The sequence below is a fragment of the Canis lupus genome, chromosome X (genome assembly GCF_011100685.1).
Source record: "Canis lupus familiaris isolate Mischka breed German Shepherd chromosome X, alternate assembly UU_Cfam_GSD_1.0, whole genome shotgun sequence".
Lineage (NCBI taxonomy): Eukaryota > Metazoa > Chordata > Mammalia > Carnivora > Canidae > Canis > Canis lupus.
In genome coordinates, this window is record NC_049260.1 from 65,786,737 (window position 1) to 65,806,543 (window position 19,807).

General features: G+C 35.0%; 1 protein-coding gene across 4 annotated transcripts in view; it reads left to right on the top strand.

Annotated features, from left to right (window-relative positions):
- Positions 1-19,807, top strand: part of LOC100685327 — a 290,042-nt gene that overhangs the window by 58,271 nt on the left and 211,964 nt on the right. For all 4 annotated transcript variants that reach the window (XR_005386378.1, XM_038587795.1, XM_038587794.1 and 1 more), the window contains exon 5: positions 10,167-10,205. Coding sequence is in view for 3 of the 4 variants with exons in the window: in XM_038587795.1 (XP_038443723.1) it covers positions 10,167-10,205 (39 nt within the window). In the remaining variant the exon portion in view is untranslated. The remainder of the gene's footprint in view (positions 1-10,166; positions 10,206-19,807) is intronic.

The following is a 19,807-nucleotide window of genomic DNA, read 5'->3' on the forward strand; positions in this document are numbered from 1 at the left end:
AATTCAGAAGCACTATTATACAGCTACTGGTGGCTCTCGAAAAAAGCATAAAGGACTCAAGAGACTTCATGACTGCAGAATTTAGATCCAATCAGGCAGAAATTAAAAATCAATTGAATGAGATGCAATCCAAACTAGAAGTCCTAACGACGAGAGTTAACGAGGTGGAAGAATGAGTGAGTGACATAGAAGACAAGTTGATGGCAAAGAGGGAAACTGAGGAAAAAAGATACAGACAATTAAAAGACCATAAGGTTAGATTAAGGGAAATAAACGACAGCCTGAGGAAGAAAAATCTATGTTTAACTGAGGTACCCAAGGGCGCCAAAAGGGACAGAGGTCCAGAATATGTATTTTAACAAATCATAGCTGAACACTTTCCTAATCTGGGAAGGGAAACAGGCATTCAGATCCAGGAAATAGAGAGATCCCCCATAAAATCAATAAAAACCATTCAACACCTCAACATCTAATAGTGAAGCTGGCAAATTCCAAAGATAAAGAGAAGATCCTTAAAGTAGCAAGAGACAAGAAATCCCTGACTTTTATGGGGAGGAGTATTAGGGTAACAGCAGACCTCTCCACAGAGACCTGGCAGGCCAGAAAGGGCTGGCAGGATATATTCAGGGTCCTAAATGAGAAGAACAGGCAACCAAGAATACTTTATCCAGCAAGGCTCTCATTCAGAATGGAAAGAGAGATAAAGAGCTTCCAAGACAGGCAGGAACTGAAAGAATATGTGACCTCCAAACCAGCTCTACAAGAAATTTTAAGGGGGACTCTTAAAATTCCCCTTTAAGAAGAAATTCAGTGGAACAATCCACAAAAACAAGGACTGAATAGATATCATGATGACACTAAACTTATATCTCTCAATAGTAACTCTGAACGTGAACGGGCTTAATGACCCCATCAAAAGGCGCAGGGTTTCAGACTGAATAAAAAAGCAGGACCCATCTATTTGCTGTCTACAAGAGACTCATTTTAGACAGAAGGACACCTACAGCCTGAAAGTATAAGGTTGGAGAACCATTTACCACTCAAATGGTCCTCAAAAGAAAGCAGGGGTAGCCATCCTTATATCAGATAAACTAAAATTTACCCTGAAGACTGTAGTGAGAGACGAAGGGGACACTATCTCATACTTAAAGGATCTGTCCAACAAGAGGACTTAACAATCCTCAATATATATGCCCCGAATGTGGGAGCTGCCAAATATTTAAACCAATTAATAACCAAAGTGAAGAAATACTTAAATAATAATACTTATACTTGGTGACTTCAATCTAGCTCTTTCTACCCTCGTTAGGTCTTCTAAACACAACATCTCCAACGAAACAAGAGCTTTAAAGGATACACTGGACCAGATGGATTTCACAGATATCTACAGAACTTTACATCCAAACTCAACTGAATACACATTCTTCTCAAGTGCACATGGAACTTTCTCCAGAATAGACCACATACTGGGTCACAAATCGGGTCTGAACCGATACCAAAAGATTGGGATCGTCCCCTGCATACTCTCAGACCATAATGCCTTGAAATTAAAACTAAATCACAACAAGAAGTTTGGAAGGACCTCAAACACGTGGAGGTTAAGGACCATCCTGCTAAAAGATGAAAGGGTCAACCAGGAAATTAAGGAAGAATTAAAAAGATTCATGGAAACTAATGAGAATGAAGATACAACCATTCAAAATCTTTGGGATGCAGAAAAAGCAGTCCTGAGGGGGAAATACATCGCAATACGAGCATCCATTCAAAAACTGGAAAGAACTCAAATACAAAAGCTAACCTTACACATAAAGGAGCTAGAGAATAAACAGCAGATTGACCCCACACCCAGCAGAAGAAGAGAGTTAATTAAAATTCGAGCAGAACTCAACAAAATCGAGACCAGAAGAACTGTGGAACAGATCAACAGAACCAGGAGTTGGTTCTTTGAAAGAATTAATAAGATAGATAAACCATTAGCCAGCCTTATTAAAAAGAAGAGTGCGAAGACTCAAATTAATAAAATCATGAATGAGAAAGGAGAGATCACTACCAACACCAAGGAAATACAACCGATTTTAAAAACATATTATGAATAGCTATACGGCAATAAATTAGGCAATCTAGAAGAAATGGACACATTCCTGGAAAGCCACAAACTACCAAAACTGGAACAGGAAGCAATAGAAAACCTGAATAGGCCAATGACCAGGGAGGAAATTGAAGCAGTCATCAAAAACCTCCCAAGACGCAAGAGTCCAGGGCCAGATGGCTTCCCAGGGGAATTCTATCAAACTTTTAAAGAAGAAATCATATCTATTCTCCTAAAGCTGTTTGGAAAGATAGAAAGAGATGGAGTACTTCCAAATTCGTTCTAGGCCAGCATCATCTTAATTCCAAAACCAGACAAAGACCCCACCAAAAAGGAGAATTACAGACCAATATCCCTGATGAACAGGGATGCAAAAATTCTCAACAAGATCCTAGCCAATAGGATCCAACGGCACATTAAGAAAATTATTCACCAGGACCAAGTAGGATTTATCCCCGGGACACAAGGCTGGTTCAACACTTGTAAAACAATCAATGTGATTCATTATATCAGCAAGAGAAAAACCAAGAACCATATGATCCTCTCATTAGATGCAGAGAAAGCATTTGACAAAATACAGCATCCATTCCTGATCAAAACTCTTCAGAGTGTACGGATAGAGGGAACTTTCCTCGTCATCTTAAAAGCCATCTACGAAAAGCCCACAGCAAATATCATTCTCAATGGGGAAGCACTGGGAACCTTTACCCTAAGATCAGGAACAATACAGGGATGTCCACTCTCACCACTGCTACTCAACATAGTATTGGAAGTCCTAGCCTCAGCAATCAGACAACAAAAAGACATTAAAGGCATTCAATTTGGCAAAGACGTAGTCAAACTCTCCCTCTTCACCGATGACATGATACTCTACATAGAAAACCCAAAAGCCTCTACCCCAAGATTGCTAGAACTCATACAGCAATTTGGTAGCATGGCAGGATACAAAATCAATGCCCAGAAGTCAGTGGCATTTCTATACACTAACAATGATACTGAAGAAAGAGAAATGAAGGAGTCAATCCCATTTACAATTGCACCCAAAAGCATAAGATACCTAGGAATAAACCTAACCAAGAGGTAAAGGATCTATACCCTATAAGCTATAGAATACTTCTGAAAGAAATTGAGGCAGACACAAAGAGATGAAAATTATTCCATGCTCATGGATTGGCAGAATTAATATGGTGATAATGTCAATGTTACCCAGGGCAATTTACACGTTTAATGCAATCCCTATCAAAATACCATGGACTTTCTTCAGAGAGTTAGAACAAATAATTTTAAGATTTGTGTGGAATCAGAAAAGACCCCGAAGAGCCAGGGGAATTTTAAAAGAGAAAACCATATCTGGTGGCATTACAATGCCAGATTTCAGGTTATACTACTAAGCTGTGGTCATCAAGACAGTGTGGTACTGGCAGAAAAACAGGCACATAGATCAATGGAACAGAATAGAGAACCCTTCAGTGGACCCTGAGCTTTATGACCATAAAGCTAATATTCAATAAAGGAGGGAAGAATATCCATTGGACAAAAGACAGTCTCTTCAATAAATGTGCTGGGAAAATTGGACATCTACATGCAGAAAAATGAAACTAGACCACTCTCTTGCACCATACACAAAGATAAACTCAAAATGGATGAAAGATCTAAATGTGAGACAAGATTCCATCAAAATCCTAGAGGAGAACACAGTCAACAGCCTTTTTGAACTTGGCCACAGTAACTTCTTGCAAGATACATCCACGAAGGCAAAAGAAACAAAAGCAAAAATGAATTATTGGGACTTCATCAAGATAAGAAGCTTTTGCACAGCAAAGGATACAGTCAACAAAACTAAAAGACCACCTACAGAATGGGAGAAGATATTTGCAAATGACGTATCCGATAAAGGGCTAGTTTTCAAGATCTATAAAGAACTTATTAAACTCAACACCAAAGAAACAAACAATCCAATCATGAAATGGGCAAAAGACATGAAGAGAAATCTCACAGAGGAAGACATAGACATGGCCACCATGCACATGAGAAAATGCTCCACATCACTTGCCATCAGGGAAATACAAATCAAAACCACAATGAGATACCACCTCACACCAGCGAGAATGGGGAAAATTAACAAGGCAGGAAACCACAAATGTTGGAGACGATGTGAAGAAAGGGGAACACTGTTACACTGTTGGTGGGAATGTGAACTGGTGCAGCCACTCTGGAAAACTGTGTGGAGGTTCCTCAAAGAGTTAAAAATAGCCCTGCCCTACGACCCAGCAATTGCACTGTTGGGGATTTACCCCAATGATTCAGATGCAATGAAACGCCGGGACACCTGCACCCCGATGTTTCTAGCACCAATGTCCACAATGGCCAAACTGTGGAAGGAGCCTTGGGGTCCATCGAAAGATGAATGGATAAAGAAGATGTGGTTTATGTATACAATGGAATATTACTCAGGCATTAGAAACGACAAATACCCACCATTTGCTTCAACGTGGCTGGAACTGGAGGGTATTATGCTGAGTGAAGTAAGTCAATCGGAGAAGGACAAACATTGTATGTTCTCATTCTTTTGGGGAATATAAATAATAGTGAAAGGGAATATAAGGGAAGGGAGAAGAAATGTGTGAGAAATATCAGAAAGGGAGACAGAACATAAAGACTCCTAACTCTGGGAAACGAACTAGGGGTGGTGGAAGGGGAGGAGGGGGTGGGTGGGGATGAGTGGGTGACGGGCACTGAGGGGGACACTTGACGGGATGAGCACTGGGTGTTATTCTGTATGTTGGTAAATTGAACTCCAATAAAAAATTAATTTATTAAAAAAATAAATAAAAATATTGGATGAAAGAAAAGAAATATTTGATGATAGATGAACTCTAATAGTATCGATTTCTTTTTTAATAATAAATTTATTTTATTAAATAAATAAATTTATAAATAAATAAATAAATTTATTATATTAAATTTATCCAGTGCTTTCTCTTCACATATAAACAATCACATCCTGATTTAAGAAATTTTAAAATTCAAATATACATCTGCCTCCTCCAATCAATGAAATATGATATTTTGTAAGTTTATATGGTCCCTAAGGTATAGGTTGTGATAATATTTTGGAAGATCAAACTGAAAAGTAACTCATGTTCCTAAAGGTCATAGATAAGATTTCATATAGGTGGTTGAGCAATAAGTTTTGGCAAGGCTGTCTTTGACTCAAATTCTGAAAATGAGCCATGTTTCATGTCATATCATATACTATATATATCATCATATTTACCTGGATATCTAGGACTTCCAAGGTGGAATAAATGATAACCTCACTAGAAGAAAAATTCTCAAAATATATGACTGGAAAATAAACAGAAAAAGTGGTGAGGGGACAGGATTTGAATAACAAATTATTTCTTATTAAAGAGGAGTATATTTGTTTTATTTCTGTGCTTTCATGAAGGGATAAAACTTGAAAAATGAGAGAAGACATCAGCAATTGTGGAATATAGCTATTCTTCTTGGTGTATACTTAGTAGAAACTCATCATAATTTCTTTAATATCAAATGGAAAGTAGATACATGGATCACATGCATACAGATTTTAAATATATCATAAAAGACAAAATTAAGCAGTGTAGATAAAAAGAAATAATGTCATAAAATAATCTGTTTTTTAGCACATTCTCTATTATAATTTTAATGGATTTAAAATATGGTTTATGTGTGGTTAGAGGGTGGAAAATCAGGGTTAAAAATATAATTTTGAAGGCTGACACCATGCCAAGTGATAGTGGAAATCTTGGGAAGTGTTGGTGGAGATCAGAAAGCTCAATTTGAAGATTTTGAAGTAATAATCTTAATATAATATTATTGACTTTAACTTTACTTCATATTATTATTGACTTTTAACCTGATTATATTTAGCAGGGAACCATTTATAAAGTACCATTCCATATTCTATTCTGATTTTAACAACTCAAAGATAAGAAAAGAACATCAGGCATTCTAAAATACATACCAAAATCAGCCGTTTTAAAAGGATGAGGTTAAAAAAGGAACATTAGGGACAGTTGCTGTCATGCTTGTTTTATAGATGAAGAAACTGACGGTCATAGAGTTTCTTTGTTTTACTCCATGATTGATGAATAGATGATGGAGATAGATCCAGAGTTCAGGTCTTCTGGCTCAGTATTCTTACACTCAATCAAAGCAGGAACCAGAGAAGAGATGAAAATGGGCAAAGGAGAGAATGAATGAGGGATCTAGAGGGTATCAAAAGAGCCAAGAAATCACCAGTAAGGAAGATATATGTCTGTGGAGAGAATTTTCAGCAGGGTAAAATATTACCAAAGAGGTAAAAGAAATTCTGTTACAATCTTATGGGTAGTAAAGTTTGAGGCAAAAATTTTCATACATTAAAAATGAATTGTTTGACAAGGAGAAATAAGTTAACCAAACATCACAAACTTATCTGTGCTACTTCTGTTGGGTCCTTCTTAAACATACCATTTTCTTCTCGGGCTATTGCTATTATCCAGTTTGCATATTTTAAATCAGCTAAGCAGGAATAAAAAATTGTTAATTTTTATACTTAGCCATATTCATCTTTTGTTTGTTGAGAAACTAGTATTATGTATTATTAAAAGCCTTGTTAGGACCTTTATGTCCCTGGTGGAAGATCTCTCTTTTCTTAGAAGACACAGGAACATTTAGTGGAGGATACCAATGTATAATTACATTTTTTAAACTGTATATTCCCATGCAGTGAGGAAATTATTCAATAGATTTGTCATCAAAGCATGAAGTTAAAAATCTGTCTTTAGTAGATTTATCTTTTTTGCACCTGGACTTCCTCTTCTCTTTGAGTTAATTATAAAAAATAGATCCAGGCAAGATAAATATCAGAGAAAACAGATTATTGATGTTATCAATATTTATAGATGTGTTCATATGCATTTTACAGTTAATAAATGAAAATTGTATCTCATATAATTAAAGTTTGTTATATGAAGATAATTACTGACAAGTACGATAAGGTAATATCATTATAATTAGAAATTAAACTCTGTGAATCCAAGGATTTACATCCCTTACAAGGATTTACATCCCAAGGAGTAGGGAAACTTCTGAGTTTGGAATCAAGTAATTGGAACTATAGCTTTCAAGTGATGTCCTTAAAAGTTTATCAAAGCCAATGGTATCACAGATCACCATAATTACTATCAGTGCCATTTAAAGAGTTTGGGAAGGCTTTTCAAAGATTTACAGTTGATCATTATTATAGGAAAAATAGAAATTGGGAAATAATCAACTGTATATAAATTTTTTTAAATGGAAAAATAGAAGGAATGGTTATAATCATATTTCAAAAATTACATATTATAATCCAAATCAATTTATCCTTTTATCATATGGAAAATTAATGTATTTCTGTGTTCTTTCTGAATTTAGCTAGTCTGTCTAGCTCATGATTAAATCTGGGGCAGAATCCATCACTCTAAGTTATTTTTTGTATCCAACATTTCAGTATAGAAAATGATATCAAGTGTGGGTTAAAGTGTATTTTATGGAATATTTTCTTGTATCTGAGAAATTGAGAAAAAGAAGAAAAACACTTTTGCTTTCCTTATGCCACTATTGCTCAGTTTTATATAAAATTTCATGTACTATGAAGTTGGGAATGAAATACAAGACGTGAAAATTTTTTTCCTATATGACACCTCTTGAAATATTGAGTAGAAGGATGTAAAAATATCTATATCTACCTTGACTTCCATGATGGAACTCATCATAATGCACACTAAAAAATTCCAGATAAATCAGACTGGCAGGCAGTGTTTTCAGATATTCAGGCTGTTGCTCCCTGCTTCAACCCTGGGAAATATAGAGATTACTGTACAGATTCCTTTCAAAATATATCCAGTTGCTCCTTAGTCCCATGTTGCTATAACAAATGGTAGTAAGTTGTAACCCTGTTAACAGAATGGAATGTGATTTACATGATGACAAAGCAGATGGTTTACTGCCCAGCATCAGAAGGAAAGATTGGCTTCTAGGTCTTATGAATAGTTCTTTTTTGTTCAAAATTTGGACCAGAGAAACTTTTCTTATCAGTTTTTCTTTTCTGATTTTGGCTTCAAGAATTAACTCATTCAAGTTAATTTTACCTGCAACGAACTTCTTTGGAGATTATCTAAGAACAAAATTTAAAAATCTTTATCTCTCATCTCAGAAAATATAAACCTTTCTGGCATGTGAACCCTTTTCATTAAATGGCCTTTATTTCTTCTTCTTTCCCAATATAAAGAAGTTAAATTTCAGTAGCTCTAAATATAATAAATAGAAGGGGAAAAAACCCATCAGTTTATTTAAGAAGTACCCCCAGAACACTGTGTTAATGGATGGCAAAATTTGAGGAACTTGTATTATTTTTTTAAAGATTTTATTTGTTTATTCATGAGAGAGAGAGAGAGGCAGAGACACAGGCAGAGGGAGAAGCAGGCTCCATGCAGGGAACTTGACGTGGGACTTGATCCCGGGCCTCCAGGATCACGCCCTGGGCTGAAGGCAGCACTAAACTGCTAAGCCACCCAGGCTGCCTGAGGAACTTATATTAAATGAAAATTCTTTAATTGTACTAGGAATGAGAAAATACCTAGATATGAAAATAACTGAGACTCCTTATGAATGTAAACTGGACAAAGTCTTACTCTGCTTTCTGTGATATCAGAGTACTGGCTAATTAATTCTATGTTCTAAAACATTATTACTTTTTCTATCTTCATTCTTTATAATTATATTTTTTCTGTTTTTTTTTTATTTTAATTCAACTAGCCAACATACAGTACATCCTTATATTGAAGTTGAGCTAAACTCAGTGTTCAATTGTTGCCTTTTTAGTACTCTTCCTTTTTACCCAGAGATAAATGGATGGTTCTCTGTTCTGTAAAGGAAGCTGATAGAACACATTTTCATATCTTAATTTTTACAGCTCTTGTTGTGACTTACCACCAATGTATATTTGCAATTAAAGTTCATCTCCCTTTCTTTCTATTCTTTAGCATTCCAAGGGGGAAAAATTTAAATAATTATAAAGCTGATAAATACAAATAACCTTATCTTTTGGTCTTTATTCTACAATCTCATTTTTCTAGCCTTCTTAATAGAAATTACAGTTAAATATAAGGACTAAAGATATGTAAGATAAAAAAACTAATGTTTCACCAACTGTTTGAATAGATATCTGGTTCCACAATGGCTGACTGCACAGTAAGACAAAATTAGGGAAATTGTGTTATTCTCTCACTATAGGCAATTTATCACTTCAGTAGCCTCTAGAGCAGGAATTTCCTCAAGTTTATTCATAGTTATTTAAATTCCAGAATTGTTAGCTGGTTGATTTTTTATATTGACTCCTGAGGTAAGTTACAGTTGTAATGGAGGACTTGAACTATTTGGACAGCTGCTTGGAAATGTCATTCTATTAATAGCAAGACATGTGTCTGACTATGCCTACCATTCCCTTCCTTCATTACTACTTACTAACTATAAGATGACATGGTCACTTTCTCTCAAGGCTTCTAGGTCTTATGAATAGTTCTTCTTTCTTGTTCAAAATTTGGACCAGAGAAACTGTTCTTATTATGTTTTTCTTTTCTGAGAAATGAAATTGCCAAGAGTACAAGCCTTCAGACTCAGGTGATTTTTTTTCTTAGGATATGGGGGTGGAAACTAAATACTTGAGAGTCAGTAATCTTATGGGAGAGATACCAGAAGCTTAAGAAATTGGATTTTTTTTAATCTTAAAAAGCTGTTTTACAAAGTGTCTCCAAATAAATATTTTGTGAAATATAGAAATGTTGGTTGAATGTACAATCTGTAGATAATTGAATAACTGCACTAAAATACTAGTATGTAATGCATTTAAGCTTAATTCCCACAGAAGTAGAATTGAAGCTCACTGTGAATAAATTATAGTTCACTTTATGTTTGCCTTTCTTAACAGTTTAACTTCTCTTTAAAATACAGTTTCTTCTTCCTTGGCTATATATTCTTTATAAATTTTCTTGATTTTTTTTTCCCATAGGACAAAGTTGAAGAGCAAGATATGCAAGGAGAAGATCAGGTAAGAAAACAATAGGAACAGCAACAACAAAAAATCTATTGAGAAGTAAGTAAAAAATTATTTATTGCAATACTAAAGACTTAAAGATCAGATAGGATATACTGAGCTTTATAATTTTATGGTTCAAAGTATAGTTACTAAATTACTTTGGAATTGATACTATTGACAGCTGTCTGCAATGTGGGAAAAAGGAGTCAAATGGGATCTTTTCTTCTTAGTACACCAAATATCCAGCTGGAGACATCTGGATGACTGACTGGTTCATTTTGCATGGATATTATTTAATCCTGTTTCTGTAAAGGTTCTAGCACCTGATCTCTTTTGGCTCTGGGCTTTTGGATGTCATGGCTTTTGAATACATGGTCACCTCCTTTCTCTTCTGTACTATTCAAGCTGTGTGTGTGTGTGTGTGTGTGTGTGTGTGTGAGAGAGAGAGAGAGAGAGAGAGAGAGAGAGAGAGAAAGAAAGAGAGAGAGATGGTTATATAATGTTATCCAAGTAATTTCTGGACAATTGTGTTATTTTTTTGTTTCTGTAAGTCTGTAAGAGTTTCTAAATAGTGAGGACTTTTCTGTTTGTATCCATTTTTTTATGGTAACATATCTATTTACCAGAAAATTTCTCATAATTAATTTACTATTGTCTCAAAGATGTGTTTTTGCAAGTGAGAAGAGTTTGCAAGTGAATACACAAGAGGACTATTTTTTAGATGTTTATTTATTTATTCATGAGAGACACACAGAGAGAGGAAGACATAGGAAGAGGGAGAAGTAGGTTCCCCATGGGGAGCCCAATGCAGGACTTGATCCCAGGACCCTGGGATCATGACCTGAGCCAAAGGCAGATGCTCAACTACTGAACCACTCAGGTGCCTCCAGAAGGATTATTAAAGCATGTATGTATTTCAGCAAAGAGATACTGATTTTTCAATTTTTAGCCACAGAACTTAGAAAAACTACAATTACTATTTGAAAATAAATGATTTATCAGGTGTGTTTTCTTTTGCAAATTTGGCATTTCACACTCAGGGTTCAGGCTCAAGGTACACAATCTAATGTGTTCAAAAGAAGTAGAATCACTCACTTTCTTAAACAATTGGCCTTTAAAGTAAAGGGCTAAACATAATTTCTCTTTTTTTTAAGATTTATTGTTTTAAAGATTTTATTTATTTATTCATGAAAGACATAAAGAGAGAGGCAGAGACATAGGCAGAGGGAGAAGCAGACTCCCTGCAGGGAGCCCAGTGTGGGACTCGATCTCAGGACCCCAGGATCATGACCTGAGCCAAAGGCAGAGGCCCAACGATTGAGCCACCGAGGTGCCCCTATTTATTTATTTATTTTAGAGAGAAAGAGAGTGAGAGTGAGCACAGTGGGGAGAAGCAGAAGGACAGGGAGAGAATCTCAGGTGGACTCCCCACTGAGGATGGAGCCCAACGCTGACTGATCTCCTAACCCTGAGATCATGACCCGACCTGAAATCAAGAGTCAGACATTTAACTGACTGAGCCACCCAGGCACCCCATAGAGGACTAAACATATTTTGTGAGGACATTTTCAGGAATTCACTTATTAGTGCTTTCTCTTACACATACACACACATACACACACACCACATATAGTTAGACACAGCAGGAATGAAAATGACACTTAGAGATGCATTTTTAAGTTGCTTTCTAGGCAATCAACTTAGTATAGATTGCTTATGTATGAACTCATAACATATGGATTTTTAAAAATATGCCATTATCATCCATACTGGGATTAAATTGGATACCTAAACAATCAGGAAATTGGATTAGCAGTGAATAATAAGATAGATATCTTGGACATAACCTAGTTGTAGAGTTGCTCTATTTAGTTACTTTGAGGAATGAAACAAACTTTCTCCTGAGTTTTGAGATTTGGAAGGATTCACATATATCTTTTGCTTCTAGTCACCTTTGGCCTACACTATTTTTTTAGTGTCTATAGTAGCTCCCAATGGGAAAAAGCAAATATATTTGCAATTGAAAATGGTTGTCAAACTTAAAGTTTTCAAGTAAAATTTTATCAAAATTCTGTTTCATTTTTTAAGATATTTATTTATTTATTTATTTATTTATTTATTTATTTATTTATTTATTTCAAAAGATTTTTCATTTATTTAATTGAGAAAGAGAGGGAGCAAGAGAGAGATCATAAGCAGGGGGAGGAGCAGAGTTAGAGGGAGAAGCAAAATCTCCACTGAGCAGGGAGTCTGATGTGGGGCTCAATCCCAGGACCCTGAGATCATGACCTGGCTCAAAGGCAGACACTTAACTGACTGAGCCACTCAAGTGCCCTGAGTTTTATTTATTATTTTGTAAATTTCAGTATAATTGACACACAGTGTTACTTAGTTTCAGGCACACAACATTGTGGTTCAACAGTTCTATATATTACTTGGTGCTTTCATTATAAGTGTACTGTTAATCCCCTTCACCTATTTCACCCATCCTCCCACCCACCTCCCCTCTGGCAACCACCAGTTTGATCTCTATGTATTTAAGAATCTGAGTTAGTTTTTTGTTGCCTTTGTTTGTCTCTTTTTCTTTATTCATTTGTTTTGTTTTTTTTTTGTTTTTTTTTGTTTTGTTTTGTTTTGTTTTTTAAATAACATGTATGAGTGAAATCATATGGTATTTATCTTTCTCTGATTGTCTCTGCTGCTCTCTCTCTTCTCTGTATCTCTCATTAATAAATAAAATAAAATCTGAAAAAAAATGCTATTTCATTAAAAATGCTATTTCATTAAAATGCTTATTTTGGGCCATCAGATTCATTTAACTACAGATACTTCTGGTTGTTGTAGAATTTTTTTATTAGTTTTTAATTGAAGGGTATTATTGGAAATGCATTCAATTATTTGGGGGTATGGCATCTCAAAGAAATCACATCTTTAAATTATTCAGAATTGGAATTTAGAATTCAGATTTAGAATTTGAGCTCTAGAGTCAGGCTGCCTAAGTTTACATTTCAGGTGAAACTTAATAGCTGTGATGTTGCACACATTACTTAATGGCTCAGTGCTTCCCTTGCTTTATCTGCAAAATAGAGATCATGACAACGCTAAAATTGTTGTAAATATTACCTGAGATAATTTGCTTTAATTTTTTAAAGATCTTATTTATTTATTCATGAGAGACAGGGAGAGAGAGGCAGAGACATAGGCAGAGGGAGAAGCAGGCTCCCTGCGGGGAGCCTGATGCTGAACTTGATCCCAGGAACCCAGGATCACTCCCTGACCCAAAGGCAGACGCTCAGCCACTGAGCACCCAGGCATCCCTAGCTTTAAGTTTTGTATATAGTGCTTAATATTAGCTGTAGCAGCTATTTCTCTTCCTTTACTCTTCCTTCCACTCCATTGCCGCTGCACCTCCTCCTCCTATTCCTCCTCTTTCTCCACCATAGTAGTAGTAATATTAGTATTGGAGAGCTGTATCCTGCAGTCTCCTGGCCTTCTGCTCCAATACACACTACAAATTTTATTCAGAATAATCTTTCTTTGGCATTATCCTCAAACACTCTTTTGTGGAAAAACCCAACTGATTAAAATCAGACCGCCTAAATCTACCATTAAAATTCTTTGTTAGTTTAATCCTTATCTTTAATGCTAGCTCTCCAATTCATTTTCAGCATTCCTGACTTTTCTACTTTATTTCAGGCAATTACATCCTCTTGCTATTGCTGGTCAAAAACAACAGGTGTTAAAAATGAAAAGGAAAGGAGGCCAGCTATCTTTAAAAATTGTGATGGTAACAAAAAAAAGGAATAATATTAACAGCTTACGTTTGTAAGCTTTACCATCTGCAAAATACATACATATATATATATATATATGTGTGTATGAAGTTTGTATATATATGATATATATATATATATATATATATATATATATATATATATATATATATATGGTGTGTGTGTGTGTGTGTGTGTGTGTATGTATACTTTTAGGCTTACAAAATGCTTTACAGATCCTTACCAAACTTTTCCTCATTCAGACAGGGGCAAGGATTTCTCTAAAGGAATCAACATACATAAATAATATATAAATGTGAGGGTATTAGAATAAACCATGAGTATTCTATTTTTTTACCATATAACATTGTATGTTAGCCATTAGCTTTTTAAAAAATATTTTATTTATTTATTCATGAGAGACACAGAGAGAGAGGCAGAGACCTAGGCAGAGGGAGAAGCAGGCTCCCTGTGGGGAGCCCGATGCTGGACTCTGTCCCAGTACCCTGGGATCATGACCTGAGCCAAAGGTAAACACTCAACCACTGAGCCACTCAGGTGCCCCAAGCATAAACTTTTTACTATAAGCTTTCTTATAACATATAGATGAGTAAATTCAGAACTGATGATCAAGTTCTTAAGGATATACAAGAGACAACACTTTTCAACTAGGAGTTCATGAGGAATGGTCATCTCAAGTAAAAAAAAAAAAAGAGGTTGAGAGATTGTGGAGCACAGTGTATATTTGAGAGATAATGAAAGACCATAACTTTTTTTTATAAGGATTTAAAAGGAAGGATCAGCCTTGAGAGTCATTGTAGTAGATATCTGTTAATGTTTTGCATTTCTGTGAATAGAAGTTGTAGAGAAATCATAGTCTAATATAGAGTCCTAACCCCTTGATTCATAGGACCCAAAGAGAGTACTGTTGACTGTTTAAAGAGTCATTTTTAGGAATGCCTGGGTGGCTCAGTGGTTGAGCGTCTGCCTTCAGCTCAGAGCGTGATCCTGGAATCCCGAGATTTAGTCCCAGGATTGAGTCCCCGGATGGAGTCTGGCATCGGGCTCCCTGTGGGGAGTATGCTTCTCCTTCTGCCTATTTCTCTGCCTCTCTTTGTGTGTCTTTTATGAATAAAATAAATAAAATCTTTTTCAAAAAGAGTAATTTTTGTAGAGTCCTTTTCCCTCATGTTTTGGTTATCACCACACTTCATAGAGAAGAGAAAAATAGTTATCTTTGCTTTTGCCACATGTCAAAGTACTCAGGATTCTTATTATCCTTGAATGTTATGCCCTTTTTAGATGGCAGGGATTTTGTATTTATTATCTTTGCATCTATGTACTAAAGCTTAACTATTTTAGCAGAATGAATAAAAATTGCCTTTAAAAAATGAAATAATAAATCAACAGTGTACTGGTAAATGCCCAATTGGTTGCCTGGAAAAATAAGGGCATGATATATAAATATAGATTTAGATAGATATATAAATATACATAAACATGTATGATATATGTAAATTTTTCTTCAGGTGTGTAGCACATAATTAAAAATATCAAAATGCATGATATCCTTTATTATAAATTCCATATAGCCAATTAATTTTCAGAGGATACTTTCATTGATTTTTTTACATTTTTATTTTAATTCCAGTTAGCTAACATACAGTGCTATATTTCAATATGACAATATAGTTGTACAATATAGTGATTCAGCAATTCCATGCATCACCCAGTGCTCATCACAAATGTACTCCTTAATCTGCATCATCTATTTAACACAGTGCCCCACTGCCCTCCCCTCTGGTAACCATCAGATTGTTCTCTATAATTAAGAGTCTCTTTTTTATTTTATTTACTTTTTATTAAAAAATTTTAAAGTTTTTATAATATGAGTTTTGAAAATTTATATTCTCTTTAATGACAGATTCATATTATGTTTACATATGTGCATTAAATTTACTCATAAAATATCTGATTACATTTAATTTAATTAGTTAATAGACTAATTATGTAGAATAAATTTTATAAAAGTATGTCAGCTGCTAACCAAATACTGTTGGGAGTTTTATATGATCTAGCTTAAAAAATCCTCAGGCTTTTAACAAGTATCTGGTTGGCTAAATGAAGCAGAAAAATGTTAACAAAAACGATATACTACCACTATTATATTTTATTTTATCATTCTATTATTTGTTTTTTTTTATTATTTGTTCTGTGTATAACCTCTTCTGCATTTAGCAGTCTATATTAAGTTATGGTCACACAAGTTTGAACCAATTCTTTGCTCCTCTCCTCCCTATATTTTAGGTATAAGTTGTTATATTTTACATCCTTTTATTTTGTGAATTCCTTGATTTTTTTTACAGAAATATTCATTTTTACTGCTTTTGTGTTTCCTATCTCCATACTCTCACTTTTGGTGTCTCCTTTCCACTCAGAAAATCCCCTTTAATATTTCTTGCAGGGCTGATTTAGTGGTCATAGACTCTTTTAGTTTTTGTTTCTCTGGGAAGCTCTTCATCTCTTCTCCTATTCTGAATGATAGATTTATATGGGTATTCTCAGGTGCATATTTTTCCCATTCGGCACATTGAATATATCATGCCAGTATTTTCTGGCTTGCCATGTTTCTGTTGAGAAATCTGCAGCTAGCCTTATGGATATTAATTTGTAACTTAAGGACTTCTTTTGTTGATGCTTTTAAGATTTTTTTTATCACTTTCTTTTGCAAATTTTATTATAACATATCTTAGTATTGGCCTGTTTTTGTTGATTTTGATATTGATTTTGATTTTATTGATTTCTCTGTGCCACCTGTATATGGATATCTGTTTAATTCCTCAGATTTAAGGAAACTTTCAGCTATTATTTCCTCAAATATATTTTCTGTCTTCTTTCTTATCTCTTCTTCTTCTGAGACTCCTACAATATGAATGTTATTACATTTGATGGAGTCATTAATTTCCCTAAGTCTGTTCTTGTTTTGCATAATTGTAATTTCTCTCTTTTGGTCAGCTCGATTACTTTCCATTACTCTGTCATCTAGGTCACTGAATTCCTTCCTCTGCTTCTTCCATCTTGCTGTTCATTCCATCAAGCATGTTTCTCATTTCATTTATTAAGCCATTTATCTCTGCTGTGTTATTTGTTATCTTTGTGTTAAGAGTCTTACTCATGTCTTCTGTTCTTTTATCAAATCCAGTGAGCACGTTTCTGATCAGTGCTTTAAATTATCTATCAGGCATGTTACTTATATCTGTTTCACTTAGATCTCTGGCTGTGGACTTGTTCTGTTCTTTCATTTGGGATAAATTTCTCTGTCTCTTCATTTTGTCTGCCTCCCTGTGTCTGTTTCTATGTATTAAGAAATAAAGGTAAGAAAAGCTAAGAAAGAAAGAAAGAAAGAAAGAAAGAAAGAAAGAAAGAAAGAAAGAAAGAAAGAAAGAAAGAAGAAAGAAAGAAAACTCAGCTATGTCTATGTCTTCTACTCTGGAAAGTAGTGACTTTATCAAGAAGAGGTTCTGCAGTGCCCAGGCACTTCAAAAGAATATCTTATGTGTGCTGCTTATGCCCTATTCTGTCTGAGTCACTTTTACTTTTAGTCCAGTCATCTGCACTGACTCTTTGCTTGCTGTGAGCTGTGCTTGCTCTCTGTGGCATTAGTGGGACCCAGGCAAATCAGCTCTGAGGGACTATGCCTACTGGATAACTTGGGAGTGGGGCGACAGTGTTAGCAAAATTTGTGCTGAGCCACTAGCCCAGTGCTGGATCTCCTGGAGTACTGTGGTGGCTGGAGGATGCATGCTCTGGTGGCTGGAGTTTGAGGCTGGGCCCTATGTTCGAGCCCAGTGGCTGGAGTTTGTGGCTGGGAGGATCTGGACTCAGCAAGTGATGGTGGCTGGAGGCACACAGCTGGATGCAGAGCCTGGGCATGGTGTGCTGCTACAGCTATCTGCTTTCATTGATTTTTGATGAACTCTGTATTTGCAATTTACAAATGAACATAATTTCACCATAAATATTAGGTGATATTTTTATGTTAATGACCTATAAAAATACAACAATTAATGTGCATATTGAAAGTTCGCTCATTAATAATATGAATTATTTCTTTGTTGAATCAAATGATACTTTTTGAATCTCAGAAGATTATTTACACAATGTTTTGTGACATTCACAATAGAATAGCTACAGACATGGACAGTCACACTTTTAGTCTGGATCATTAATATTTTTCTTCACTTTCATAAATCTAAACAGTGAGTAAAAACAATAAATCAAGACTTGATTTGTAGAATCAGAAGTTTGTCAGTTTCCATGATGTAGATATCCTGTTTGTGTCTGATCTCAGTCCACCATGATGATGCAGTTAGGAAGAAATATATAGTCGTACAATAGATTTAAATGACTCGAGAATGGAGTAGAAAATGTGGTAAAACAACAAAAAGTGAGTTTTGAGCATATACTACCTTTGTTGTTAGCATAATTCAAATAATTATAAGCTTATTTTATTTATTTTTAATAATGGCTATATATAACAACCAGCTTGCCAAATTTCTGATAATTCACCAATTACCTCTAGCAAGCCAGTGAAAGCCAGCTTTAGTATACCACTGAAAAATAAGGACAAACATTATATGGTTTCATTCATTCAGAGAATATAAAAAATAGTGAAAGGGATTAAAGGGGAAAGGAGAGAAAATGAGTGGGAAATATCAGAGAGGGTGACAAAACACAAGAGACTCCTAACTCTGGGAAACAAAAAAAGGGGTGGTGGAAGGGGAGGTTGGCAGGGGGATGGGATGACTGGGTGACGGGCCCTGAGGGGGGTCTTGATGGGATGAGCACTGAGTGTTATAGTATATGTTGGCCATTTGAACCCCAATAAAAAATATACAAATAGTATTACTGATTCATTAAAAATCTGTAAGTGATGCTGGGTGTTATCAAGCATATTTTTAATGAGATATAATTAACTAATAACATTATATACATTTAAGGTATACAACCATGTTGATTTGATATATTTATATATTGCAAAATAATTACTACTGTAGCATTGCCTGACACCTCTATCCTATCACATAAGTATTATTATTTTTCTGTGATAAGAACATTTAATATCTCATCTCAGCAATTTTGAAGTATATCATTGTTGACTATAATCACAATGTTGCATATTAGATCCCCAGAACTTACACATCTTCTAATAGTTTGGACCGTTTGATCAGTATCTCCCCATTTTCCCAAGGCCCAGCCTCTGGTAACTGCAATTTTGCTCTCTGATTCTGTGAATTCATCTTTTTTTTTTTTTTTTTACATGTAAAACAAAACCACAATGAGATATCACCTCACACCTGTTAGAATGGTTGTCATCAAAAAGACAAGATATAACAAGTGTTGTTGAGGATATGGAGAAAGGGAACACTTGTGCACTACTGGTGGGGATGTAAATTGGTATAGACACTAAGGAAAGTAGCAGGGAAGTTTCTTTTAAAATTATAAATAGAACTACAGTATGATCCAGCACTCCTACTTCTGCATTTTTTTCTAAAAAAAAAATGAAAACAGGATATCAAAACATATTTACTCTTCCATGTTTATTCCAACATTATTCACAACAGCCAAGATATGGAAACAACCTAAGTGTCTGTTAATGAATGAATAGATAAAAGAAGGCATATATATATAGTAGAATATTATTCACACATGAGAATGAATGAAATCCTGTTATTCATGACAACATGCATGATATGCCTTATTTTTTGGAATGTAAAAAACCTAACCCCATACCCAGCATGTTTATCATACAGAGGAACTCCCTGTAGGAAAGTATCAACT